Source organism: Poecilia reticulata, chromosome 7, assembly GCF_904066995.2.
Source record: "Poecilia reticulata chromosome 7, P_reticulata-male-v2, whole genome shotgun sequence".
In the NCBI taxonomy this organism is placed as follows: domain Eukaryota; kingdom Metazoa; phylum Chordata; class Actinopteri; order Cyprinodontiformes; family Poeciliidae; genus Poecilia; species Poecilia reticulata.
The window spans coordinates 8,201,996-8,229,396 of NC_088836.1; the positions used below are offsets into that span (position 1 = coordinate 8,201,996).

At 36.8% G+C, this 27,401-nt stretch overlaps 1 protein-coding gene across 3 annotated transcripts in view; it reads right to left on the reverse strand.

The window, feature by feature from the left end:
• Positions 1–1,539: 1,539 nt before the first annotated feature.
• LOC103467036 (guanine nucleotide-binding protein G(I)/G(S)/G(T) subunit beta-1) overlaps positions 1,540–27,401 on the reverse strand; it is a 33,434-nt gene continuing 7,572 nt past the window's right edge. The window contains exons 1-11 of one of the 3 annotated variants that reach the window (XM_008413081.3): positions 16,798–16,904; positions 15,503–15,609; positions 14,668–14,706; positions 14,439–14,545; positions 12,653–12,716; positions 11,868–12,030; positions 10,090–10,156; positions 9,252–9,453; positions 8,215–8,431; positions 5,439–5,554; positions 1,540–3,983 (exon numbers count right to left, since the gene is read on the reverse strand). In XM_008413081.3, coding sequence (XP_008411303.1) covers positions 5,448–5,554; positions 8,215–8,431; positions 9,252–9,453; positions 10,090–10,156; positions 11,868–12,030; positions 12,653–12,716; positions 14,439–14,545; positions 14,668–14,706; positions 15,503–15,559 — 1,023 coding nt within the window. In that variant the 5' untranslated portion in view covers positions 15,560–15,609; positions 16,798–16,904 and the 3' untranslated portion in view covers positions 1,540–3,983; positions 5,439–5,447. Of the gene's footprint in view, positions 3,984–5,438; positions 5,555–8,214; positions 8,432–9,251; positions 9,454–10,089; positions 10,157–11,867; positions 12,031–12,652; positions 12,717–14,438; positions 14,546–14,667; positions 14,707–15,502; positions 15,610–16,221; positions 16,244–16,797; positions 16,905–27,401 lie in introns of those variants that run through there. The other 2 variants (XM_008413082.3, XM_008413080.3) reach the window with 2 other exon arrangements.

A 27,401-nucleotide genomic window follows, 5' to 3' on the forward strand; every position in this document is an offset into this window, starting at 1 on the left:
TTTGGTAGCATTGAACATCCTGAAAAACACTTTGGACTGTTTGGAAATGGAAGAAGTTTGGAACAAGTTGAAGTTCCCTCTGTGACGTACCCACCATGTCCTCCGATTTTTAATCAGCCGACATGCTGTTGAGGTTGTACAACATTACCTCTGTACAATTATCAACAGCTGCTTGACCTCTGAGGATAATACGTCAGCCAAGATAACAAAGGAGTAGCTTCAATATCAGTGTCATGTCATTCTTGAGTGACTCAGCTGAAATCTGCACTAAAATTCAACTAACCATCCCTGGAAGACCTAAGAGTGACTGGCTACTGATGCCAGATTCTCCCAACCTTACCCAAGTTGGGAGAATCTATAGAGAAGAATTAGGATCAAGACTGTGGAAAAAATAAATACTCTTTAGATCTTCCAAAATGTCATTTCCCAATCACTCATAAGATCCATTCATGCATTTCCTTTCTAAACCAGCTTATTCATGCACCAGGGCCAGTTCCTGTCCGCAGCAGTCACGGGGTGAGAGGCAGGGTAGGTATAGGTTTACCTGCAACATATGTGTCATTTACAAAGCTAAAGCATAAAAACAGACAATCATGCATTCTGTATTGTGTGCTACTGATGAAATTTACTTTTTATATTCACTAAAATTAAAAAAAAAGTTCTTTAAAGACCAGGAAAAAAAAAGCATTTCCTGGGAAAATTCAGTGTGAATACTGTAAGCTGAATGTTTACATGATGATATTTGCAGAAGCAATTACAATCAACTGCAGAAATGTCATAATTCAGCAAATACAATAAAAACAAACTGTCAGTTGGTCTTCTTAAATAGAAAGACTGGCATAAAGAGACAAGGGGGGCCGAGAAAGTTGAACGCCAATTCCTCTTCTTCGCTGATTTTTTAATAGACGGCAAACAACATTAGTGCATTACCGCCACCGACTGGTAGCGCGTGGACCAGAATGCTTTCAGCTCCGTTTCAAACAGTTTCTCGGTTTCCTGCAACTTTTAGATCAGTCTCCGCTTCAACACACCTGAGTGTAAATAATTAGGTCATTATCATGACTGTAGAAATCTGTGCTGCTAACTGAAGAAGCCATTCAGACATTTGAATTACATTTAATTTCCCCTTGGAATGAATGACAATCACTATTCAGTTACTTTTTCATAAAAGTTTGATCATATCTATCGCATAATACCAAGAGCAAGAACATTTAAATGACATGAAGGTAAAGAAAAATAAAGACATTTAGAATATTGTAGTGCTGCATACAATGAGATAAATTGATCCATTTGTCCAGTAGGGGGCAGCAAAAAAAAAAAATTCACATTTCTCCAAAATGATTTTGAGCAAACATAAAAAAAACCGCCTGTTGGAGCATCTCTGACCTGGCAGTTTTCTTTGAGTGAATAACTGATGGTCTTTACAACGTCAAATACCTGGAAACCAAGAAATAATCTCACAACAGCGATATGAAGTACTGATGTGAGCCGATGTTCAGAAGACATTCAGAAAAGAAGTGCACAGATGAGCCAGGCTGATTCAACAGTGGATAAGAAATAGTTTTATTTGACTTAAACATAATTACAAGGAAACCAAACAGTCTGCAACATTCTAGCTTCAGTGGGAATCGCTCTAAGTGAATCACACTCAACACAGTAGGTCATCTCAAACTGCTTTTTATTACATCTTAAATAACAGTACATTTTAATATAGTTTCTATCTTGCATCCAGCTTTCGGTTGTACACTGACTGACTTTAAAATTAAATACAAAAGGTGAAAGGGAGGGGTGGTGGGGAAGGGGTGCAGAGCTCTACAGTTATTTGATGGAGAAAGAGAAAAGGAAAAAGGAATTTAATTAATTTTTAATATTTTTTATTTGTTTTATTTTTTGCCAACTCCAGGCCTAACGCACAATTACAGCACTTTTTTTTGTACAGAATGTCGCAGAAAAAAAAAAAAAAAAAAACAGATTGGAAAATAAAGTTACTACTGCTAAAGAAAAAGCGTATTGTTTACAAGGAGAAGGGAACAACAGAAAGTTCTGCCATTCAAATGCTGCAAGATTTTTTTTCTCTCATTTTCTATAGAAGGTCAAAACAAAACAAAAAAAAAAGTTATAAAATGTTTCTGTAAATGGAATTTTGTTTTGCTACAGAAGGAATGAAAAATTTATTTGTTCCGTTTGGACTGTACGTGTTTAGGTGAATGAATGCATGCGTGTGTGTGTGTGTGTGTGTGCATTTTAAGCATTTATGGTACTTCTAAAATTTGTGGAATCCCTCCCAAGAATGGACCGAGTAACCGTTTATGTTGCAGGGCTTGCTTCTCAAGTGCATAGCTTTGACATTTCAGTTGAATCATGTATGCACAGAGAAGAAAAAAAAAAAAAAAAAAAAAAGGAAAACAAAGAAAAATAGAAAGAAAAATAAATACCATTGTATTGATATATTCAACAGGTTATTTTCTTAAAGAAAAACATCAAAAGGACTTAATTCCATATGCACCTTTTTAAGCAATTCTACAGCATGCGATTCTAAGAGATAACCCACCCATGGCAGACAACCAAAATCTTTTTTTTTCTTCTTGTTTTTAACTTAAAAAGTTTCAATATCATTATTTTCAAACATTGATTTATACAACATGTCATTCACAGAGTAGTAACTGCATTTCCAAGCACGGAATGGGCACCTCTGTTAAAAAGAAACGTCCGGATTGCAACCAGGCTAAAAGTGGAGGTCGCCCCTACACAACCGAATCACATCACCGGTCCCGACCACGGGCAACACGAACCAGGGAGAACTAAACTAAAAGAGGAGGGGAAAGAAAGGAAAGAAAGAAGAAAAAAAAAAAAAGAAAAAAGAAAGAAGGGGGGCAGGGTGGATTATGATCTGATGGGTTAATCTTCATTTAATTATTCTACACTGTTGCCAGACAGAAAGGTGTAAGAATGGTTAAAATGTTTTGTTTTTTGTCATTTTTTTCCTTTTTATTACATTTTAAAAACAAGCATTCATTATCATAAACAGCATGTGCTTGGTTAGTTAACATTTTTTTTTCTTTAGACATTATCCTATATATGCAACGTTTAATTTTTGTGCAAACAAAGATCTGTGGACTACACTGGAAAAAAAAAAAAGAGGAAAAAAAAAAAACAAAAAAAACCCATTAAAGTATCATGGAGCTAAATATACAGAAGGGTGAGATGTGGCTTGAGGACTCCCTGTTGAAGCTGAATTCTCTCACTTTTGTTCTCCAGTGGGGTAAAGCTGGACTTAACGATGGCGCCGTCTGGAGGTTGGTTTGCTTCTCCGCCTAAAAACAACATTCTCTAAAAACGTGTAAAGACTAAGAAATAAAACAAAGCTTTGATCCTCGTTTTAAACATTAAACTGAGTTCGCTGATCTACCTCTCTTCAAAAAAAAAAAAAAGAAAAAAAAAAGTATAATAATGAACAGAGGAACAGAAACAAAACATGGTCAAAAAAAAAAAAAAAAAAAGAAAAGAAAATAAAAGCTATGAAGAGTTAGATCACTGTCACGTTATAACCTTCACTCAGACCTGTGCATAATGAGGATGCAGGACACGCTTGCCGTGTGGTGGAGCAGTGGACGGGGTTTTCTGGATTTTTCATTTACTACCATACTTGTTGGGAGATATTTTTCCCCAGCAGCCCACTTTGAAATCACTAAATTCCTCAAGCTTTTTTTGGGGTTGGGGGGTGTTTTTCTTTCTTCTTCTTTTTTTTTTTTTTCTTAAGCTGAATGTGTGACAGACAATTGTGCTCTTTTAAATGAGAAGGAGAGAGAAGGAGAGAATTTTTGCCCTTGATAGTTTTTGGGGGGTGTTTGGAGTCAGTATTATGGTGTTTTGTCTTGTTTTTTTTTCGTTTTTTGTTTTTCAAAAAAGATTGGATATGCAATAAAAATGAACATTGTGATGTTGGAATGGTCTTGCACTTGACTTTGGAGTCCGGATGCCATCTGGAGAAAATGACAAGAAGGATCGGGTTACAAACATTATTACACCCACGGACAAAGTTAAAATGATCAAATAGATCTGAATATTTTTTTTTATTGCACAAACATTTCATTATTAAGCTTGTATAATTAACAATTTTCACAAACTGTAAATGAAAATTACAAGATGGGAAGATTGTCTAACATGTTGCACTTTCACTCCCAACATCCAGAGGGCAGCAAATACCCTTCAGAAATTTATGTTGAAGGGTTATGCTGATTACCGTATTTTCCGCACTATAAGGCGCACCTAAAAACCTTCAATTTCCTTAAAAGCAGACAGTGCGCCTTATACTCAGTGCACCTTATTTATGGACCAATATTGAGCCACAACAGGTCTAGCAACTACGGTAAGCAGCCGCCGACTTCATTTTCCTCCGTAGAAGAAGAAGTGTGTGTTGCATGCTGGGATAGTTGTCAGAACGCTGGTTTGTTAATAAAGTTTGATAATACATTTAAAGCCAGGGGGGCAGAGGGCCGGGGGAAGAGAGACAGAGACTGCGGCGGCAGCGTGTGGGTTGGTCTGTGTTACCCAGAAAGCAGTTGGACACAATATTGCAACACCAACACTGTGAGTGAAACAATGACTGGGGCAGACTACTATATAAAGTACTGGGGACCACTTCTTTACAAATGTGGGTGTGTAATAATAGAGTATGGAACAATTTGGCAACCCAAACTGAAGCGTCTATTCTATGCGCCTTATAATGCCTTGTATATGAAAAAAGTTTTATAGGCCATTCATTGAAGGTGCGCCTTATAATCCGGTGTGCCTTATAGTGCGGAAAATATGGTAACTGAGATTTTAAAATGCTTTTGTAACATTTTTCCAACAAACAATAGTGAATCTTAAATATTAAGAATTTCAATATACATACAACTGCTACACTACAAGAACAAAATCTTATCTATAGTCTGATTTGAACACTAGAAATAACACTAAACTGGCTTGTTTTAAGTCAATAATTTCTCAATGTTGATGAAAAAGTACTAAGGAATCATTGGCTTAAAACAAGCACCGACATCTTGCTGAAAAGTTAGCTGTCAGTTAGTTTTTTGTTTCAAGTATTTGGCGTTAAAGTGAGGTTTGAAAATGTACGACTTCAACAACTGTTGAGCACGGTGGTGGTAGCAACGTGCCAACGGCCTGCTTTGTTCCACTGCTAAAGAGGGTGAAAAAACTGGGACCATCAGCTAATTATTACCAAATGAACAGCCAGATTTTCAAAAGCTGGATTTAACTGGGACAATAATCTCAAACACATCAATTACATCGCCTGACGGTAAAAACAACAACAAGAAAAGATTCAAATGCATCATCAAAAGCCCAAAACTAAGATGAAATTCAGATGCTGACCTTCTGACTGGCACTCTACATATGATTTGATTTAATAAATTCAGATAGAGCAGTGAACTCACCTGCAGACTCTAGTTCCAGATCTTGAGGAAGCTGTCCCAGGACCCTGTCGCCACTGCCATGCCGTCGTCGGTCACACCCAAGCAGCTCACCCGGTTGTCATGACCGGCCAGGACACCTTCAGACAGAGAAAACACAAGATTTTACTAAAACATGAGGCAAACACCCTTTCTAAATCTAGAAAGCATGTAAAAATGTTAAAGGCTAAAGGATAGAAATCAAAGAGCAGAATTAGAACCAGATTCTGAGTTCAGAAACCAGTAACTCAACATGAAATTGATTGGACAAAAGAAAAATCATGTTGATAATAATTTTTAATGATAAATAACACTTTCCCCATGTTCTGCAAACCTTTTTTGCACTCAAAATATGCAACCCACACTACTACTACTAACAATGTTAATCCTATACAGTTACAATGATATTAAAAACCAAACAGTGGAAGTTTTGACACTGAAAATCTGATCTAAGGACTCCAAGTAAAACCAGCTGCATTGGTCGACTCCGACTTCCTGTTCTAAACCAAACAACAAATTAGTGGCATAAATGAGGAAACAAAAAAGAAAAATTATAGGAGTGCAGAAGTAAATCGTTTGAGTTGATTAGTGAAATAGATTTTTTTAAGTATAAGACCAAAGAATGGAGACAAGTGCAAGTACAGGTGCAGTATTAATAATTAGAGATGAAGTCAGTTATTTATATTTCTTCACCAACCAGCAGACGGAAAAATGCTTGGATTTGAAGAAATCTACATGTTTTTAATAACATATCTTTCATTGCAGCGAATATCCACATTTCAACGCTCAAGCTGGTTATTCTTGTTCTTACAACTGAAAATAAAATTTATACAAAGACTGAAATAGGAACATATGTAATTTAACTCCTTTAAAACAATAACAGTAAAAATGATGCCACATAAAATAAAAAACATTTTATTTCTTGAATAACTAAATATGTTTGGGCAAAACAAAAAATAAAAACAGGCCTTGCCTACTAAAAATAACTATTTTGTTTTCTGTATGCAAGTTAGCAGTCAGGCAGGCAGCACGCACTCCCATATGTTTACATGAAATTCAGCTGAATCCAGTAAATGATTGCTCAGACTCATTTCCATATGTTGTGTAAAAGGTTTGTCATATTGAAGGACTTCCTTTGAATAAAGGCTGCTTACAAAATAACTGTGTTGTAAATGCTGGACCAAACAAGTGTGTGACACTTATTACAACACAACTGAGAAGAACTTAAATATGAAATAAGGATGGACTTTTAGTCAAAGAAATACAAAGATAAACTATAAGACTTGATTAAAAAAGATAAACTATAAGACTTGGTTAAAAAAACTAACAAAAAACAAACAAACACTGGGCTAGACGGTTTACTGCATTCGAGCCGTTTCAGTTCTGGAAGGCCTATGTGATGTTTATGTCATAAGGAACAAGGCTAAACTCTTAAAAACCTACATTTTACTGAAGAAAAATGCTAATGTTTTATGACTCGTTTTTGATTTGTACCAAAAACTTTTATTCTGACATCAAAAGCAGCCTTAACTACACTATTGCTCAGGGGTAAAAGCCTGTGCTTCTGATAAACACACAAATGATGCGAGTTTTTCCCGTAAGTATGCAGCTGTCACGCAGCAACCAGTGATTATGTTAGGAGTATCTGTTGTATTTCAAAAGGAGAACAGCTAAACACCTACACGAATCTGTACCTCTAGCATGCTAAATAAATGATTGATCCTTAAATTTCCACCTGGTCATCTTAAACTGCAGCCATGAAGCCGGGCAGCTCACCCTCGGGGGCGTCTGACACTGGCTGTGTTTTAATAATGGGACAGTCGGTGCCTATAAAAGGCTGGCGGAGGCATTTTTCTCTCTGAATAGCACTTCACAGCTTTGTTTGGACATGCTGACAAGTGGCTGAACAATGAGCTGTGAGACTTTGCAGATACAACAGTGGAAAGCTAAGGTATTCCCATCATGACAAACCACTGGCATTTTCTAAAACAGGCTGCACGGAGCGGGATGAGGAAAGCTTTATGGAAACGTCTTCACCAACTAATCTGTAAATTTCCTGCTCACGTTTGTCAGATTTCAACAGAATTTCTCTGCATTTTTCACTACTCAGACTAAAACTTTTAGGTGTTTCTCTTGGCGGTTTTACAATATTTCAGTCTAAGATATTAACCTATAACCTCCCTGAATGGAGTAGTGTTTGAGTCCAGTTCCACCAATGATCAAATGGCTCACTGCTAAAATTAACTTTCAGTCTTTGGAGCCTGGTAATAGAGATACTGGTCCTATAACTTAGTGCTCAACTTTATTTGAAATCTCTAACTTTTGAATCTGTTAAATAAGGAATAGATTGTACACTACTAAAAAGCACTGATGGACTCTTGGTTATTGAAATTTACTACTGAACTCAAAACAAAATGTAACAGTTGAAGAACCATAGGTCAAGTCTAAATGTTATCTGACCAAAACAGGAAGTGAAATTACCTTTTGAATTAAAGCGCATGTTAGACATCAAGTCAAAATAATAATGGCTAGAATGTTGAAAAACAAAAAAACTTTGGAAGTCACAAAATGTAATAAAAAAAAAAGATGATTAAAAGCAACTTTATATTTTTCCAAGACCAACTACAGAATATCTCGGTGCATTTATGGCATCTGGAGTTGTAAAGTTAAGTCTGGGTGTTTTTAGGACCTTCCAGAGGCGGTGGAGGTCGAGTTCTGCTGCCACGTTTCAGTTCAGAGCATCTTTTCCAGCATGGCTCACCTGCGCGGTCGCCCTTCAAAGTGTCCCAGACGTTGCAGTTGAAGTCGTCGTAGCCAGCCAGCAGCAAGCGGCCACTCTTGGAGAATGCTACGGAGGTGATGCCGCAGATGATGTTGTCATGTGAGTAAACCATCAGCTCCTGGTCGGCACGCAGGTCAAACAGCCGGCAGGTAGCGTCGTCTGAGCCCGTGGCAAAGGCGTTGCCATTGGGGAAGAACTGCAAAAGGAAAGGAAACTAAGTATTCGCATCCCTTTGTAAAATAAAATAAATATATATTTTTCCAAGTTCATTTCTCTGCAGATAATCTTTTGGTGATATTCAGGGAGTACAGTTTAATCATCCAATTTATATTATTTTTAAAGAAGCCATTTTCCCCCAGGGTTACTCTAATTCACAGCAGGACATGTTGCTTCCATTTGTCTCCTCGTTTTTAATTCTGCACCCATAAACTAAAAAACGTGAACATAAATTAGTTTTTCTTGCTAGTCAAGTATTTTCTGAAAGTTATGGAGATTATGAGAAGGCATGTTTTCACAACAGCAACCTCTTCCAGGAACCGGGGTAGCTTTCTGGCGCCATTATTACCCCCTCCCTGCACGTACACTGCATTTAACAGGAGATGAAAACGTATCCCACAAAAAGGCAAATTCTGACACTGTGGCACAAATCATTTTCAAATGGTGAATTAAAAAGACATTTTAATCCAGCAATTTATGTTTAACATAATCTACAGATGAGATTTTCTGTCGCCTAAAATAGCTTTCAAATCATTTCCTGTGATCGAAACAAGCACCTGCTAGTAGATATTATTAGTGTCAAAATAACTACATTCCCCAACAGTAAACTATGAGAAGAAAAAAAACAAACATTACTTTTATGGTCAAAATAAGAGTCTACTGGCACATATGGTACGTAACAATCCAATCATCACTGCACGCTCTGACAAGCAAACTAGCTGCTCAGTTCAAATAAAAGGATCTGACCAGGTAACCCTGGTCAGATCTGTATATGTGAGATTTGTGTGTGTTTTTCGTACACAGATGGCATTGATGTCTGACTCATGGCCAGTGAAGGTCTGTCGGCACATTCCTTCTCTGATGTCCCAGAGCTTGGCTGAGGCATCACAGGCTCCAGACACAAACAGTCTGCTGTCCGGCGACAGCGAGAGGCTCATCACATCACCAGTGTGACCAGCAAACGTAGTGGTCTGCTGACCAGTTTCAATGTCCCACAGAGCACTACAAAAAAAAAAAAAAAAAAAAAAAAAAAAAACAGCGTAAAAGTACATTCAAAACAAGTTCTCTTCAAAATGAGAAATTAGCAATGATTGCATATAAACTGTTCTTTTCTATTTAAAAAAAAAAAAGTTTTCTCACCAAAACAAACCCAATATTTGAGAAGTGACTGAATTTTATAAAATCCAAATCTAACGCTTATGTTTAAAGTATTAGTCGATCATCTCAAGAGCGCTTTCACAAATTACCATTGAATGTGACTTGACTGCATCGTATTGCAATTTGCAGCTAGTGTAACTATATCTGTGTGAACACAACTTTATTCTGAATTTGGACCAAACTGATTTCGGTGATTGGATACTAATAGGATTAGGTCAAAAAAGATGGTAGTTTTCTATCACTCAACTATGAAAACCTAAGGAGTGCATTGGTGGAAAAAAATACAATATCCAAATAATTAAATCTCCAAAAGCAAAAAATGTGATTTATTGATAAAATTGATTCATCGTCCAACCGCAGATTGACACTAAAGGAAGAGTAAGTGATTTACAATGTTCAAATAGTGATGAAACATAATTTAAGGTTTGCATTTACACTGATTTTGTCCAGTAACATAATCGCTGCAATATGCCAACTCACCAGGTGGTGTCTCCAGAGCTCGTGACAATCTGGTTGTCATCCAGGAAGCGACAGCAGGACAAGTAACCTGAACAAAATCAAACCCTCAGATTAACCAATGCAACATGTATTCTCAACTTATAACTCATAAGGACTGCATATTATTTTTCTTTGTGTAGAAGGGACCTGACTTCAAATGGTCATCACACCCACAGAAGAGGCTATGTGAGCTGCATGTGGGAGGGAGGGGAGATGAATCGACTAATTCTCTACAAAACAAACAAAAAAACACTCTGGGGCATCTCCTGGTCCATGACTTGCTTCCATAATTCATCCAATACTAGCTGGCAGAGTGCATTCACCCCTCCCTGTAGTGAAGGAACTGGAACTAAAGTGCTGACACACTTCCTGCATCATGTGACACTGATCAGATGAATGCTCCTTGCTTAAGTGCTCAACACTTTCATTAGTCTGCGATGATAGGAGGTTTAACCACCAACCCATATGAAAAAGATTGGACCGACAACACCTTTTAGGCGCAGTGATCACAATGCTTAGAATTAAAAAAAAAAAAAAAAAAAAAAACGAGGTTCCAACAGATTTTTTACTTCTGCCGACTTGATTTTCAAGTACAGAACATTGGGTTTTATCTGCATGCTTCTTCAACATGAAGCAATACAATGCTGGAGCTGGCTTCTGATTTGGCAGTGTTGGATATTTTAACATAAACTAGACTATTTTGCAATAATAAATACAGATTCTTTAAGGCATATTTTGTTATATTTAATTTACTTTTGTTTGCAAGTTTTAAGGAAATTTCTCAGAGCTTTGTCTGGAATCTAAACCAGACCCCGTTGAAGAACCACCAGTTTAAAATAGTCCAAAGAAGGCTGCGGGTTCTGATTTTTGAGGTTTCATTTCCTGGTGCTGTCAGTAACTCAATGAGTTGGATTGAAACTTAAGATTAATGAGGCAGATTGCAGATAAAAGGCACCCAATGACAAGTGGAAAAAAGTTACATTTCCCTAATTTTTCAAACACTTTGATTTTGATTTTATAGGCAGTAGAAATGGGAAAGAAGTTTAGGGGATTAAATGATTGTATTTACTCTGCTTAGCTTTGTTCCATACTTGGAAAATGAATTACATTTTTAGATCTGTTAAGACTGGGTAGGAACTTTTAAACCTTAAATTTCACAGCTTCACTATATGAAAAGGAAGAAACTTGTAAGTAATATAAAGTCCTGTGAGACAAATCTGACTATTTACTGCTTGATGTATTCAGTCTTGCACCAAAGCAGTTTCAAATGTTAAGCTCCTGGAAATTCAGATTTGTTTAGAGAAAATGAAGTCATGAAGTTTTTATCCTAATGTTAATTCACAGTAACTAGAGGAACAAGACAAAGCAACTTGCTATTGACAAGATAATGGATGTAACAAAAATTTGAAAGCAGAATATCAGTTAATTAAAACCCAAAACATATAAATCTGCAATATGGAGTTCAACATTGTTTCAATAGTTGTTGAATACTTATGAATAATAATTTTGCTCAATAATATCAGTGATAAGTTTCTTTTTGACACCATATCTTCAATTTTTTTTAAGGCTTTAGAACCTCTGACTTCAAGTGGACTGAGTTTTTGTATAGTTTGGAAACCCAACATGACAAGAATCATGATTTAAACATACCTGTGTTTCTTTTTAACATATACTTTCTCGACAAATCTGAGTGACTCACCAAAATCGTCAACAAACCAATGGACGAACCAGAATCGAGGTAACCCAAAAGTCCCACCTACCTGTGTGTCCGGCCAGCTCACGGCTGACGCGCACGTTTCCTTCACGGGTCTTCAGGTTGTAGATGGAGCAGATGTTGTCCAGGCCACCACAGGCAACGTAGTTCCCAGAAGGGGCATAAGCACACGTCATCACCCAGGAGGAGCGCAGCGGGATGGCATGGACCTGGAGGAGAGCAGAACGATTTAATATTAGATAGTTTGCAGCGACAGATGGAAGAGTGAGAGAGAATTCAGTCTGCAAAATTAACCTTTCAAGGGCGCAAAGCCCTCCATACAAAACACTTCATTGGCACCTACAAACACAATATGCCTAATACTTTGTCAATTTAAATAACATTTCTTCGAAATATGGATGTTAGTTCATATTTTGGAGGTTTTTCCATGGCATGTGCTTTGATGAAGAGGTAGAAAATATTTAACCTAAGCAAACAAACATATTATCCTGATTAAAATCCCTTCAGTCAATACTCCCCTTTTAATTTACAGCATTGGTCTAAAAAAATCTTAAAGGTCATTTTTTAAAACTTTTAAAATGATTAAAACTTATGATCTAAAGTTTTTTTCATGTTAATATTTTTGACATATGGTTTTTTTTATTTACTGAAAATAACAAAAACTGCTACTTTCTTCTGACTGCAACGCTCACCTGACTTGTTTTACTTCTTTAAAGTCTTTAATTTACTTTGTTTAGGAATTACAACTAATTAGCTGCTTGTAACCGACAACAGACTGCAAACCTTTTCTAAAATATTTTGAGATGATTGCAACACGACCGAGGTTTTTACCTTGTTCGTGGTGTAGCTGTCCCAAATAATGAGTTTGCCATCCTGGGAGGCGCTGACCAAAAGCCTTCAGAAACACAGACAGAATTTTAAAAAAATAAAATAAAAATTAGTTTTTAAATCTTTTGCTACGAACCTGCAGACAAAAATGACTAGAGCAAAGAGGGACATGAACATCTTAAATATTGTAAATATTTTGATAAGCGGCACTTTTTAAGAATAAAAACAGTAAATTTTATTAAATAAATCGACTATTTTCTCACAAAATATATTTATTTAGAACACCACCCAGCATAATCAGGGCCATTTCAAAACAACCTTAATCTACAGAGCCCTCTCAGGTCCCCTCTGTGGATGTCATCTGGTATCTGGGTGAATCCAACAAGAGTAACCACAGCGACGGTCCCAAAGCACTTTGGTACAGGAGGAACTCAGAACAAAGCAAGGGCTGCAGGGACCGTGCCAGTCTTAACTACAGTCCTGACAGTAATGAGTTCAAATGAAGACAATTCTGCTCAAAGTACAACATAATCCTGACTTTACTATGATTAATCTGTTCTGGACATGAGCTAAAAGTATTGTTCAGATTATATGCAGGAGAAACAAAGGAGCTTTTGGTATACTGTGAGGAATAAAATATGTTCAGTTTGGATCAGACTGTGTAGCGCAAGAGTCAGGGCGTCAGCTGAGAGAATGATTCAATGCTTTGGGGCACTCATCCCTCAAGGGAAGACAAGGTGGAGACTTTTGGGGATGAGAGCATCTATGAGTTTTATTGACCAAATTTTCATTTTAAAAATAAATATTGTGGTTAAAGATTGAATCAGGTTAAAAACATCCTAGTGTTGTGTATGATGAATGAAAAAAGATAGAACAATCAGGCAAAATATGACTTAGATGGGCTTATTTTCTTTTTAAGGTTTCCCTTTATTATTTTCACAGATGACTATGAAATAACATTTAGGCATATAATGTGGAAAAGATTGATTTTGCAGCCATAATTTGTCAAAGATATACTTTGAGGATTCGAAACTGCTTATTATGCGGCATGTAGATATTTTCATGTCCTATGAAAAATCTACATGAATTTAGAGAAATATAGCATCATAAAACTTAATGTGTCACTGATTTGAATAGTGAGAAACATTTCGTGTAGAAGTGTGGGACTTTTTCAGATTGTTAAAAATCTATCACTCTATATTAAAACAAAAACAGCGTAAACAGTGTCTTTGTTTTCTGTGTTTACTAATCTTATAACCACTCTACTTTAGCTGAAGGCAGTAGTTTCTCTTTGTCGTGACTAGACAAATGTTGAGGTGACCATGTTGATTCAAGCAACACCAATAAATACATTGCTGGCTGAAAAGAGTAAAAGTCTAAGAGAAGGCCTTTGGTGATCAAACTCAACACCAGCTTCCACAAAGGTTGACTCCATTTTGAGTATTTTCGCTACCCTCATGCCACATCCCAGTGCACACAAACATGACACACCAAGATGCAAAACAGCCCACACTCAAGCTTCCAGCACATGTTCAATCAGCTCTCACAGCAACAAATGTTTTACTATTTTCAGTTTACACAGACAAGAGTGCTGTTATTGTAATAATCAATCAAAAACGACTAGTAAAACTGAAGATAATGGACTGAAGGACATCATGGTGAACTCATTTCACATTCAGCAGGAAGCAACTCGCAAAAATAAAGCATTTCACATTTGTTTCCTGGAATCAGACCAGGAAGACAGGATTGGTGAGAAAAAAATAACACACACGCAACTGAATGAATTTACCTTGAATCAGTCCCCCAGTGCATGGCATAGATCTTAGCCAAATGTCCCCTCAGCGTCCGTCTAGTCCGCATCTGAATTCGGCCAACGGGGTCAATATTTGCTGTGATCTAAGCAGGATCAAATTGAGACAGAAAGGTCGACCCTCAAAATATGTACTTATGTGACCAGAGTGAACACCATCGAAAACAAAAATTAAAGCCAGTTACTGATTATGAGTGATATTTCTTACCTGAGACAGGGTAGCATCTGCACACGCTTTCCTGGCATCCTGTAAAAAAAAAAAAAAAAGACCCAGTTATAACCAAGCACAAAAGAAATAGGTTTGACTTGCAAATAAGATTAATAATATTGAAAAGCAATGTGAAAAGAGAGTAAGCGTCATTTTAGGGCTGAAACGATTAATCGTGATGAATTGATTATTCAAGTAATCGTCAATTACTTTAAACATTAACTAGAGTAAACAAACCAAAAAAGCCATTTGCTATGCTATTATTCACAGGAGTAATTAAGCCAAAACTGTACAAAAAATATTTTCATTTTAATTTAAGAAAATATTTATTTGGAAATATTTTCTAGCCAAAACTCAGGTGGCAGTTTAAGCTTCACCTAGATCTACTTCTGCAACACAATCTCCTATTAATAACTTTTTGCATCCAATTATTAATTGGTTAACCAACAGATGAGTATTTTTAGCTGCAGATGCCTTATTTGTAACAAATGATCTAGCATATACTAAAGGAATGACATTATATTGCATTTAAGGTAATACAATGTGTATTTTCTTGTTTATAAAGGAATTGAACCATCTATTTGTATAAATGTATTTCTAGTGGATAATTGATTTTCAAAAAAAAATCTGATTAGCCAATTAATCATCAGAATAATCAATAGATTAATCAGTTACTAAAAATTGTTAGCTGCAGCCCTATATATGTGAGTAACAGATTTAATCTTCAATCCACAAAGCGATTAGTAGCAGCACAAGTAGAAAGTTGAAAAGCTGTGGCGAGTCTGGATTTGGAACCTCAGTAAAACTAAACAAGATGGGAAAAACTGGGACTTACTCTGATCTGGTTCTTGAGCTGCTCAGCCTCCTGGCGTAGCTGATCCAGTTCACTCATTTTCCTCTGCTAATGGTGTGCTTCTCTCCGCCGCCTAGACTCTTGCCGATCTAAAGATGACAAGAAACGACAAGCCTAACATCAATACAAGTGCTTCCTTTTCAGCTCTATGAACACATGGAGATTGCATTTGAATGACACTGGTTAGTTCACGCTTTAGTAATTGGTAGAAATGTGATTTTTTTTCTCTAATGCCACGAATTTATGGAGACAGTAAGGTCAACAAAATGCAGTTTCTCTTCTATCCTTTCTGTGTGGCTCAGACAAAGTGGATGCGAATCACTTTTGAGACAGCTCAAGACTTGTCCTTGCCAGCTTGAAGCCGTAACCTAGCAACAAGCACAAGGCAGCTACTTAAGGCTTAAGATAACAAATTTGAGGAGGATGTTGAATTTGTTCGTTCTTCACCCAAACAGAGGCAAACGACTTGGAACAATGAGTGGCCATTACAAGTCCTTGAATGCCAAAGGGGACTGGCAGAGAGAGGGGGAGGAAAAAAAGGTGTAAAAAAATCTCCATTAACCCTAGCCCCCCCAACTCTCGGATAGAGGGCCTAAACATACCCCTAATAATTTGTTAAAATGAAGGATTTGTGTGTCCAGATATAAAAAATAAAGAAATTTAAAAAAAGCAGAGAGGAGACCACCAGGGTTTCCCTGCACCTCTGTAGCCGCAGGTGAAAGGCGTCAACGCTCTGGCCTGTGGACTCTCAACTGCCCTCCAATGTCATTCCTGTAATCCTGGGACACAGTTGATTCAGCTTCTCCAGCCAAATCCGGTTAAGACAAAACCTGCTGATGATCCTAAAAGCAGTGGCCATTCCGCTGACCCCAATCCTCTGGTTCACCCTCTTAGCAACGATACTTTCACTGGCCGTTCAAAATGAACGGATAACAGAAAATTTAGAAAAAGTCACCATTGGTTTTGAGGCCTTGTTAGAAAATAAGTTAAATGGAAGAAGCCGCTGGTATTGCAGGGCATAAAAACAGGAAATGACACATTTCTAATGGCATCTTTAGTTACATCAACTCAGTCAAGCAACTCAGTCAAGTTACTCAACTTAAGGAAAAGAAAAAGAAAATACATTTATATACCTTGCCCTTTTTCCATTATTTTCAGTTACTGTATACAAAACGCTGCACATAATTTTAAAAATATATACAACCAACTAGAGTCAAATGGAATAACTATCTGCCCAACTCAACCCATCTACAGCAATAACCGTGTTATAACCTTACCTCGCTGTGTCTCGGTTTGGATTTATGTCCTTTGTCCTGAAGGCTGATGAGACGTTCTGAATGAACACCTTATCCTACATGCGCCTGAGACTTTATCTGTCACCTGATTGGACAATGCTCCTAAATGGGTCTATCTAAGCAAGGTGCCTTAGCCTCCTAATCTTCACGATGAAAACGTCTCATGATAATATTGCTGTAGTATTCTCATCTTAACAAATGACCCTAAGGATAATGGGTAAAAGTGATGTTGATGCCAACAAAAAACCAGAACTCATATTGAGCATTTAAAATACTAGACTTTATCTTCCTGGTTGAGAAAGTTTAGAAATACTTCTATGCACACTTCTGCTGTGAAAGCATTGGACTTTTAGTTTAAACTAAATGAGAAAAAGTTACCCAAAACAATAACCAGAACTAAAAAAATTTTGATATTCAGAATATTCCTAAAATGAAGGTCAGCTGTGTTTCACTACCGCTGTTGTGAATCACAGTCATGACTGGGACGCAGATCTGTCTGAAACGAGACTCGAGATTCACAACTTCTTACTATAATAGGACAGTTTTCACCTTTCGTGGGCCCAAAAGCCAGTAATACACCAGATTTAGGGTGTGATTTATAAAAGCAGTTGCATTTATAAGTAAAGTTGGCAAATAGTATGGTGATTGGTCTGGTCACTTTCTGACTTTACTGTTGGTCAGAAAAATCAAACATTTCCCCACTTTTGAACACATGTTATCCAACAGTCACTGGGTCTCACTGAAAACAACAATCTTTGGTGCCTTTAGTGTCCTTGGCTGTTTTGTTCCTTTGCACTAAACTTTTTTTGGATATGGAAAATAAAATAGGCTTTCCCCACATTGAACAGGATACAATGTGGGGAAAACTTCACAATCCACAGTGGTGGATTTGCCATTTTAAAAGAACAGGATACAATTTCTGCCACATAATTGTCAGGCGCAGCAATATGCTGGAGCTGCAGCTTCTGTCTGTTAGGACCTGCTGAGACAGGGCTCAGCTGTGCTTCAGTTCGATTCCCCTGTGGGAGAAACCTGAACACAGCGCAGCCCTCTGCTGTAACCCTAATCATTAGCACCAGCACTTCGTTTACGAAGCAGAAGAACACGTCTTCCTTTAAGTTTTGTCTCCATGTTAACACAGGGATAGAAAGGAGTAAACCTAGAAAACCTAAGTTTCAGAAAAAACAGGAATATAGGGGGAGAATTATCTATGTATGGTATATTGTTAAATGTCCTCAAAACCAACAAGATTAAAGATTTATTAATGACATTTTAAACAATTATCTTGTGACAAAGGTAAATTGATAATGGTACAACTTTCATTCCACTAGCAACTCTGTGACTAATGGAAGACTATGTAAATTTCCACTCCAGAGCCACAAGATACAGGAAGTCTATTTGTGCCCTCCTTGGGAACGTTTCGTTGAATTGGCAAAAGGGCTATTTGACCCAAAGCAGACTTTACCAGACAACAGGAAGACTGAAAGAAGAGCAAAGTTGCTATGTTTCACTCTTTTGAGCTTTAAACCTCTGCCATTCAAAATGCTGGCAGAACATTATAGATCTCAGGGTCGAGAAAAGGAACTGCATTCTCCAGGAAATCCAAAGGTGGTGATGCTAGCAGTGCTAATAACTACAGACGCTAAAGAGTTTAAAATGTAAACCCTGTAATAATTGTATTTTAAAATAGTAAATGTAGTGATTCCACACTCAGTGTGATGTACTCTCTGCTTTTTAGTATGAATAATTAATGATTCCTCAGAACATGAAATCTGGAAAAAAAAAAGTTACAATTCTTAAAACAAACCAGACACTGAAAAGTGGCCACAAAATCCTGATTGGTGCATTTTGAGTGAAGGTACATTTTATAACCATGCAACCTACAAATTTTAATTATACAAATAGCCGTTAGATTTAAATGACATCAACTTTATATTTGCGTTAAAAAAAAGTTTGAATTGTAGATATGAATTTACAACCATGTTAATATTTTCCCCTTTAGACTTTCCAGGAGTAGAGGAACTGTTCACACTGGTGCCTTGTGTGTTGCATCAGGTGTTAATTTAAACAAGAAACACATGATCGATGCAACTTATCAGGCACATTCCAGTGTTTTAACCTTTTCCACTAACAGAAACTATTAAATACACATGCTTAAGAAAGAGACAGTCATCTGTTCAATAATAACTGGCTAGATTTTGGTGCTCTTACTCTTCAGACTTTGTGCTCCAAGATGAAACACCAAATCCACCCCCCCACAAAAATCTCAAGAACAGGCCAGTTTCAAAATGTTCAAATACCATGTACTTCAAATGCAAAAGCTGCAAAATAAAAGCAGAACCCCTTGCTGGTGATGATCAGTTTTAGCATAAGTGGTGTGATTCAGAGGAATCTCTTTTTCCCATTTTGCTAGTGGTGGGAGTGTAGAAACCACTGGCAGCGCAACAGATAGAGCCTCGACTTTGCTGCCTTCTCTTTCTGCCAGCTATTTTTAGTTAGGTGGTGGGGGAGGAGGAGAAAGAGGAGGAGGGGAGCAGACTTCACATTTTCCAGCCACTCCTATCAGCTCCCACATCTCGAGTGCAACAGTGACAAGGAGAGAGGAAGTGTAATTTGATTCCATACAGACACAGAGTTCATTGTTATTTCTTTCTCTCAAACAGCAGTCATAATATATGCACAGCTAATTTTCACACCATCCTGATTAGTATATCCTCAGTTAGTGAGCAACTTATTAATTACATCAATAACTGATCATTAATAATGGGCAACAAGAAAGCAAAACAAAACCCCCCCCAACAATTTATAAAATCTTACATTAAGTCCTTAATAGGTGCAATCAAATCAATAACGTGTTACTCAGTAAAAACCTATGGCCCCTCAATGTTTTCACTTTTACATACAACAGGGCTGGAGCGGAACCTCTCCATTAAAGCTCAACAAAAGCGCTACTGTACCAAGTGCACAGGGATATGAATCATAAGATGCTATAAATGGGGTTTGGCAGTAGTTTTTTGGAGTAGACAAAAGTTGTCACCCTGATGACATAAGGAGAGGGGAAGGCAGAGAGATGTTCTGGCACACAAGAGGATAGAGGTAAGAGAGGCAAGCTGGAGGACACAGCCAGATTAAACTAATGAGAGTGAACAAGCAGAGGACAATTGGGAGGGGAGCTGCTAATTAACCCCTTGGTAAAGGGGAACAAGGCATGCAAGTGTCCCTGTGTCAGTCAAAGTCTCATCAGAGTGAAGCTAGATGATGTTACAGGATTCATGGTCTTTTATAATTTAGCCTTTAGTCTGATGCAGTAAACATTTCGGGACATACAGGCTAAGGGAGAAAAAAATAGTCAGTTGGTCAGTGACGCCATTGCCTAATATTGTTCAACTTGTGCTTATCACTTCAACATTTAGTTGTACTGGAAGTTCCCAAAACGTTATGTCTACATTAACACAATTAGAGCAATAAATAACCCCTTCCTCTTATTACTGGAGAGTCAGTTTAAGGATATAAGCTTTTATTCAAATGACTTAGCATGAGCTACTTTATATATTTCTCTGTCAGCGTATGTGAACAGACCATCCTGGATTACAGAGAAAGTTTGGCTTAGTAAGAGTAAGTCTAAGTCGTGTAGTTATGCAATCGTATGATTCTTTGACCTTTTATTTTGTTAATTTTACCGGCTCCCAGACAAGCCCTTTCAATAAAATGGTGTTTATGAAGGTGCTGGAAAGATGGTGACCTTAATAATTTACACCCCCCTGCATGGATACCAGCTGCCCCACCCTGTGTCTTCTTGAAGTGCTGCATCCAGTCCTGCGTGCCTGACTCTTCCCGTGAACTCTCCTCGGTGTTTCAGAATGCCAGTTGGTGGTGCGGTTAATTTGTTGCTCCTACAAACACTTTAAAACTGCAGTGGTTTCTGAAGCCTGAACAAACGATCACCCATCTGCCTCCACACCTTAACACATGAACAAGGCATTAATGAGCGGCACGCTTCCTTTTCATGGGTGTTCCCTAGCCGTGTTCATCTCTCTTCCCTTTGTCAAAACACTCAGCGGATGTGGCGACAGAGCACACACACTTTACAAATACAATCACTTGGTGGTTTCTTTCACTACTACTTCACTTGCCAGCGTCCACCCCGGGGCTTGAATCAGGCTATGCAATCATTTGCTTTACAGTAACAGGTACACTCAACATCCTGAGAGGCAGGCTTAAAGAAACTGACAAAGCAAATCAAGAAACAGTCAGAAGTGGTTTCTACAGCTGGATCCCATACCTGGCTTTACTTTGTTAGGGAAAAAAACTCAGCTTAAAATGTATTACTCCACATATCCACATTCTTAAGTGGAATATCTTGTTTTATATTTTGAGAAACAGCGCAGATGAGCTTATGTCATCGGATATAATCCGATTTTAAGTTTTAATATTCTCTCCTCTGCCTTCAAAAACTTAAGATAAATGACGAAACAAAACTTTAGTGATTGTATAAACAAGCCAAACAAAATAATGAATGTTTGAAGTGAAAATGACAAAAAAATGTAATGTTTTTTATCCAAAACTGTGTTTTTGGAGTATTAAGCTTGTGGCAATTAGTAATTAATCACATGACAAATTAAAATTAGCTAAATAATTTCCATTCTGATAGATTTTTTTTGAAGGTGAGTTTGTTGACAGACTTCATAAGAGTCAGAATCAGTCATTAGTCATTGTACAGAAAAACAACAAAAATCATTTCAGTACCCCCCCAAAACAAAATAAAATAAATAAATAAAATAAAGCTAAAAAAAAAAAAAAGGGGGCAAATGAATAACATAAGACATTGGTAGAAAGGTTCAGGCTGCAGTCATGGGAGACATAAACCATTTTATTTATGGCTTTGTGTATGTGTGATTATTTCGTTATCGTTTGTTTCTGGCTGTGTTTTATTTTGAATTATTACACAGGTCCAATGTGGAGTGCTCTGTACATAATTAGTTTATTAGTCAATTTATCGTGTAGCAAAATTTGTTATTGCGACAGGATAATTTCCCATAAAAAGAGGTGATTCACCAGGCCTAATAGATTCCACACTAAATAAAACTGTCTAGTATATAGACTTAAGTCAAACAAGAATTCTGCATAATACTTTCATTTATGGTTAAACATGCTAAATTTGGCCACTTTGCCCTAGTATATAACAAGCAATATGATGTTTTAAGTGGATATGTGCCCCCCCCCCCCACTGCTCTTGTGGTCCAGTTGGTGGATGAGAGTCCATCTAAGTGCTGTGGTGAAGTGATGCATGGTAAATGTAGCTGAAACACAACCAGGTCACAAAGGAGGCAGGAACAACAGGGCTGATGAGGCAGGATGAGAAGACAGAGAATGCTTCTGGACATTTTTTAAAAGCCCCAGCCAATCTCGTTCTGCCATCTTCTACATCACACACATTCCTTCTCTCAGAGATGTCTTTCCTCCTCTCCTTACCGGATGCAAAACAACTACAGCACAAAGAAGAGGAAAATGACTGTTGACTCTCCTTGAAAAACTTGAACTAATACTAATTTGTATATTGTGCTTTTGCAGAAGTTTATATATATATTATTTTGCCAATTAGTTCTCATTTCAGTAGTTAAAGACGTGACTAAGACTACTGCTATAATCTATTGGTATATTATTGAAATTTCACCTCACAAAATCTTAAAACGCATCAATCCTGTATATCCTCAACTATCCAAGTAGCTGGTTAAAAAAAAGGAAAAATAGCTTAATTAAACATTAAGGGCTTTGGGGCCCATAACCCATTTTGGTCCACTGAAAGTGGAGCATAATCCTGAGGCTACAAATAAGTATGCATATGCTGGCACAATGCTGATGATGCTCCATTCAGTCTAGGTGCAGATTTAACAGGTTTTTTTTAACTGAAGGAAGCAATAAATTAATCAATTGGCTTTATTTACCTGCACAAACATTATGAAAATGCCAAGCAAAAGGATTTGATTAAAGTAAAATTAATCGCATGTCTGAAAAAATGCACTCTTAGCTAGAGATCTTTAAGCTTACAATAAAACTTTTGGGAAGAGAAAAGTGTCAAGATTATTTTACAGTTTGTGTACAATTTTGTGGGAATGACAAATAGGCTATGACTAAACAGATCTGAAATACCAAGATATTGACAATGTTGAACTTTATGCCATTTTCCAATTGATTACAAAAAAAAAATATGTGTACTGTGCGACAGAGGTGCAGAAAGAAAATAAATTGTATAATTTAATTTAAACCAAGTGAGGTTTCTTCGCCCCCTCTGAAAACTCAATTAAAGTAAAGGTGTTTAATATCTGACCAAAATGCATCAGTAGTATCTGTTATTAGAGTGAATTAATCTGCTTTCAATTGTAAACTTTATTGTTCTTCCATCGACGTCTTATCTTGGACCCTGAACTCTTGTACTTAGTCTTCTGTTGGCACAGTGGATAGAGTAGTTGTCTTGCAATTCAAATGTTGTGATTCGATTCCAGCTTCCTCTTTTCACGTGTCTGTTCCCATTGGCAAGGTATGCAATGTTCATTTGCTTACTGATCTACACATCTGTATGAATTCATAAAAGGGTGAATGTGGCACCAACGTAAAGCGTTTTGAGTGGTTGACAAGACTAAATTTACTACTATCTGTTACTTTAACAGAGCCAGTAGTAACTGTTCATTTTCTGTTAACCCATGATTCATTGAAGTTGGCAATCTTTCTAATCTAGTGTAGCTTGGTATATAAACTTTTAGGCAAAGACAAGTGTCATGGGGTTTTATATCACCTTGGAGTAATTGTGATATTTAGACAATACAGTGCACAAGATGGCTTAGTACATGTGCTTATTTATCAAACCGGTACGACTGTACCTGATATTTTAAGTAATAAATTTACTGTTACACACTTACTATCAGCTACTGTTATTTTGTGAGTCAATAACAGAATTAGACTCTGATGATAACCAATTAAAAAATCATTTAAAAAGGGGTCAAAATAAGGTTTAATGATTTCAACTATATGGGATGTTTTTTCATAACATTTATATAAATAAATAAAAATAGAGAAAAACTTCTAATTTATTATTCAACCCAACGCAGCTTTTGTCAAGCTAAACACACTGACTTTATTAAGACAGCCCATTAACGCTGATTTTTTTCTTGCAAAACCAAGATTTTGCAATTTCTTTGCACACTTAATTTTCATTGAGGGGGAAAAAATGTAACAATCAGAAGCACCTTTTCAAAATGCCAAATTATCAAAAAATATGTCATGTCAGCTAATTCCTACTTTCTACGCTACACAGCACAAAAACAGTTAAGACATTTTTAACATGTTTATATTTTCCCCGACTCCTATTCATTTGAACTTACAATGTGAGTAAAGTATTTTACTGAATGACAAGAAGTTTACCTACACAAAGTAAACTTCAAAGATCAAACTGCACCAGCAATGTGATTGGTGTGCGCTCCCCGTTTAATGCATCAACTATAAACTCATGTTTCTTTCAGGAATAATTCTGCCCTGCCAGTAAAATTCTCACTGCAGTAGAGACGCTTGCGGTCTCTACTGCAGTGTTAGTTTTACTAAAGAATAAATATAATGACTTAATTTTTTTTAGAAAAGTAAAAACAAGCAAAGCTTAGCCTGGCGGGGGAGGAAATGAAGCCACCCGCCGGACTTATAATACGCTGGGGGAAACTCTGTTTACCATGATGCCATTATTGGAAGCAATAGTACCACCAATTAGTAGGACACGTAGAATCAAATTTTTCTTTAATTTAAAAACATTTGAAAAATGTGAATATTGTCATTGGTGACTTAGGCTTCTGCCTGTTGTCAAGCAAGACATTGTGCAGGTCTTTTGATGTGAGATTTTTAGTTGTCGTGAAAACAATATTTTTCAAGCAGATAACTTGCAAAGCTTTCTTACTTCGGTGAAAACACAAATCTGTTTTAACAAATGCATGGTTAGAAGGGACTAAATAATGATGGATATCGGTCATTTTAAAATTACTCCAACTTCACACAATTTTAATGGTTAACAAAACCAATATCTATGTTTTGCGGACCACACAGCTTCATTGTGTTTAACAGAGGCTTTCTTTGATAATTCCAAAATTCATTCACAAGACGTTTCACTCTAAACTGAATTCCAATTAGTTTATTTTTCAAAAGATTGTCACATATCGCACACCAAGAACTTCTTCATTGTAAAAGACCTTAGTCAACTAAAAATAAACCTGCAATGTAAACATGATGCCAGTTAAAATGTTTATATAACAATTTTCATTTATGCAGACTGACGTCTTTTTAGATTGGCGTTATTTTAAGATAACAGAAATTTGCTCATGTTATGGCCCTGACTGACTAGTGGTTAACTCAGACTAACAGTTTTATTAAAGTAAATATGATTACAGACATCTACTGTAGTCATTTAAGCAAAGATTGACTGTTCACAAACTCCAAGAACCATCTATTTATATGCTGTGGTGGTTTAATTGTCCACATTTTGCAGGTCAGTTCTGGTTGCTTTCTCTGTGCATCGTTTCAGATGGGGAACATATCAATGGGACTGACAGTACAGTAAAATTGATTAGCAAAACATTCCATGATGCTGTAGGCCTTACATCGTGAACAGCTTCCAACAGGCAAAAACAGTTTCATGAAAGCCATCTGATCATTCAATTTTGATATAAAACCAAAATGTCACTAGAAAAATTTAAACATGAATCTAGTTTATTTTAATAGGTATTTTTGCTCAATCCTGAGGTACAGTCATCAACAATATATGACTTGTGCTTGGATTCAATGCATCTTTTTAAATAAAAGTGAGCTAGACAAAAAAGAAAAATAGAAAAGAAAAGTCAGGCTTGCCTAAAGCTAAATGCATGACTATTTAAAACAGAAAATACACTCCTTTGATTGCATTAATAAATATACCCCTCCCCTTTTATCCCCAAGCCTGGGAGATAGGAACACGAGTGTGTGAAGAGTCACATGACAGCAGCCCCACTCTTTTGCTCAAATGAGTGTGGCCTGCAATGCTATAAAGAGGAAGAGAACTCACTTGCACTGTTATCCTTGTTATCCCGGGATTCAAGTTTGGTCGCATTTTCCTTGTGGCAGTCAAATGTAAGGGCTTGAATGTAAATAGACAGCGAGACAGTAACCATTCAAACCAGAGTGGGCACTGAAGTGCACATGCAAAGTACTGCCAGGACTAGTGATGAGCCTACAACAGGGTTACAGTATCTGAGTGGTGACAAGGTTGTATTTGGGTCTCTAAGCAGCTCTGGTGCCAGCTACTTTGACTATTCAAAACAGAGGCCTCGGCTTTCTGGCAAGTGGTGACAAGCAACACATAACAGAAGCTACAGTACAACTACACACAAATCAAGATAGAGGGACATGTTTTGACATAATTTCTGCTGAAAGTTTTCATCTTTGGATGAGTTAATTTTCAGAGCAGCAAATTCAGAATTACTAGTTATACATTAGTGCAAACAGTATATATTTTAAAGGGAGACCAACCAATGGTTCTCACCTAGAAAACAAGATTAAAGGCATTTGACCCTCTGCTAAAATGGGATTTAAACCATTTCTGACAAGAGGCAGCTTAAATACTTTTGGCTATATTTTGTTCTAAGATATTAATTCATTGTAGACATGCAGAATCTGTGGTGGTTGGATCCACATATAGGATTGGCAGAATGCATTTTGCAGCACAAAAATGAAATGATTTGTTGATCCAGCAATACAATTGTAAAGAGAGAAAACAAAAACAAAATGAAACCATAGGACGATGATACAGTGTTTGTTGCAGTATTCATCTCTGTGGACCTGCAACATTCCTAATCATGCCTGATTAACTCAAGTTATGTCCTTCATGTGATCATTCCGGTTTTCAACACCGATTTAAAGGCAAGTACAATCCAAAACAGAGATTTCATGGTGTACGATACTACCCACAATCCTTCGCGACAAGGAAGTAAACTGGACTGAAATAAAGGTTTATACTTTTTTTCCCCAAACACACTGCTCTGACAAGAACCATCCTTTCATGTGTTAGAACAAGTGAGGCTTATATGTTAAGTTTGAAGATTTTTAATTTAGATTTAAACTAAGTAATGTAAAGCAGAAGCAACAGCAGACTAGCAAAAACAATAATTAATTTTAAATAATTATCGACTTGCATACAAAACAGCAAATTATAAAACAAAAGGTGGGCAACCTATTTTTGCCGTCTACATTTCCATTAAGTTTGATTTAAAAAATACAGCGCAAATTGTGAAGTTGCACTAGGAATTAGTTTTTTATGGTGCAACTACATAGTGACTCGGGTATAACCAATGATTAGTAATCATTGATGAAATCAAGTTTGACAGATTCTAGACATTTCAAAATGAACAACAACAAAAAAAAAATTACTGCAAGGATATGGCATTTTATTAAAAAGCGCTTGTTTTGTGCTTTTCTACCACAAAATGACAACTATTTCCATAGTTTTCCCATGAATGCTTTCTAAAAAAAAATCTGCCCAAATTTTAACAACCTGCTTAAAGCTGTTTTTACAGTCC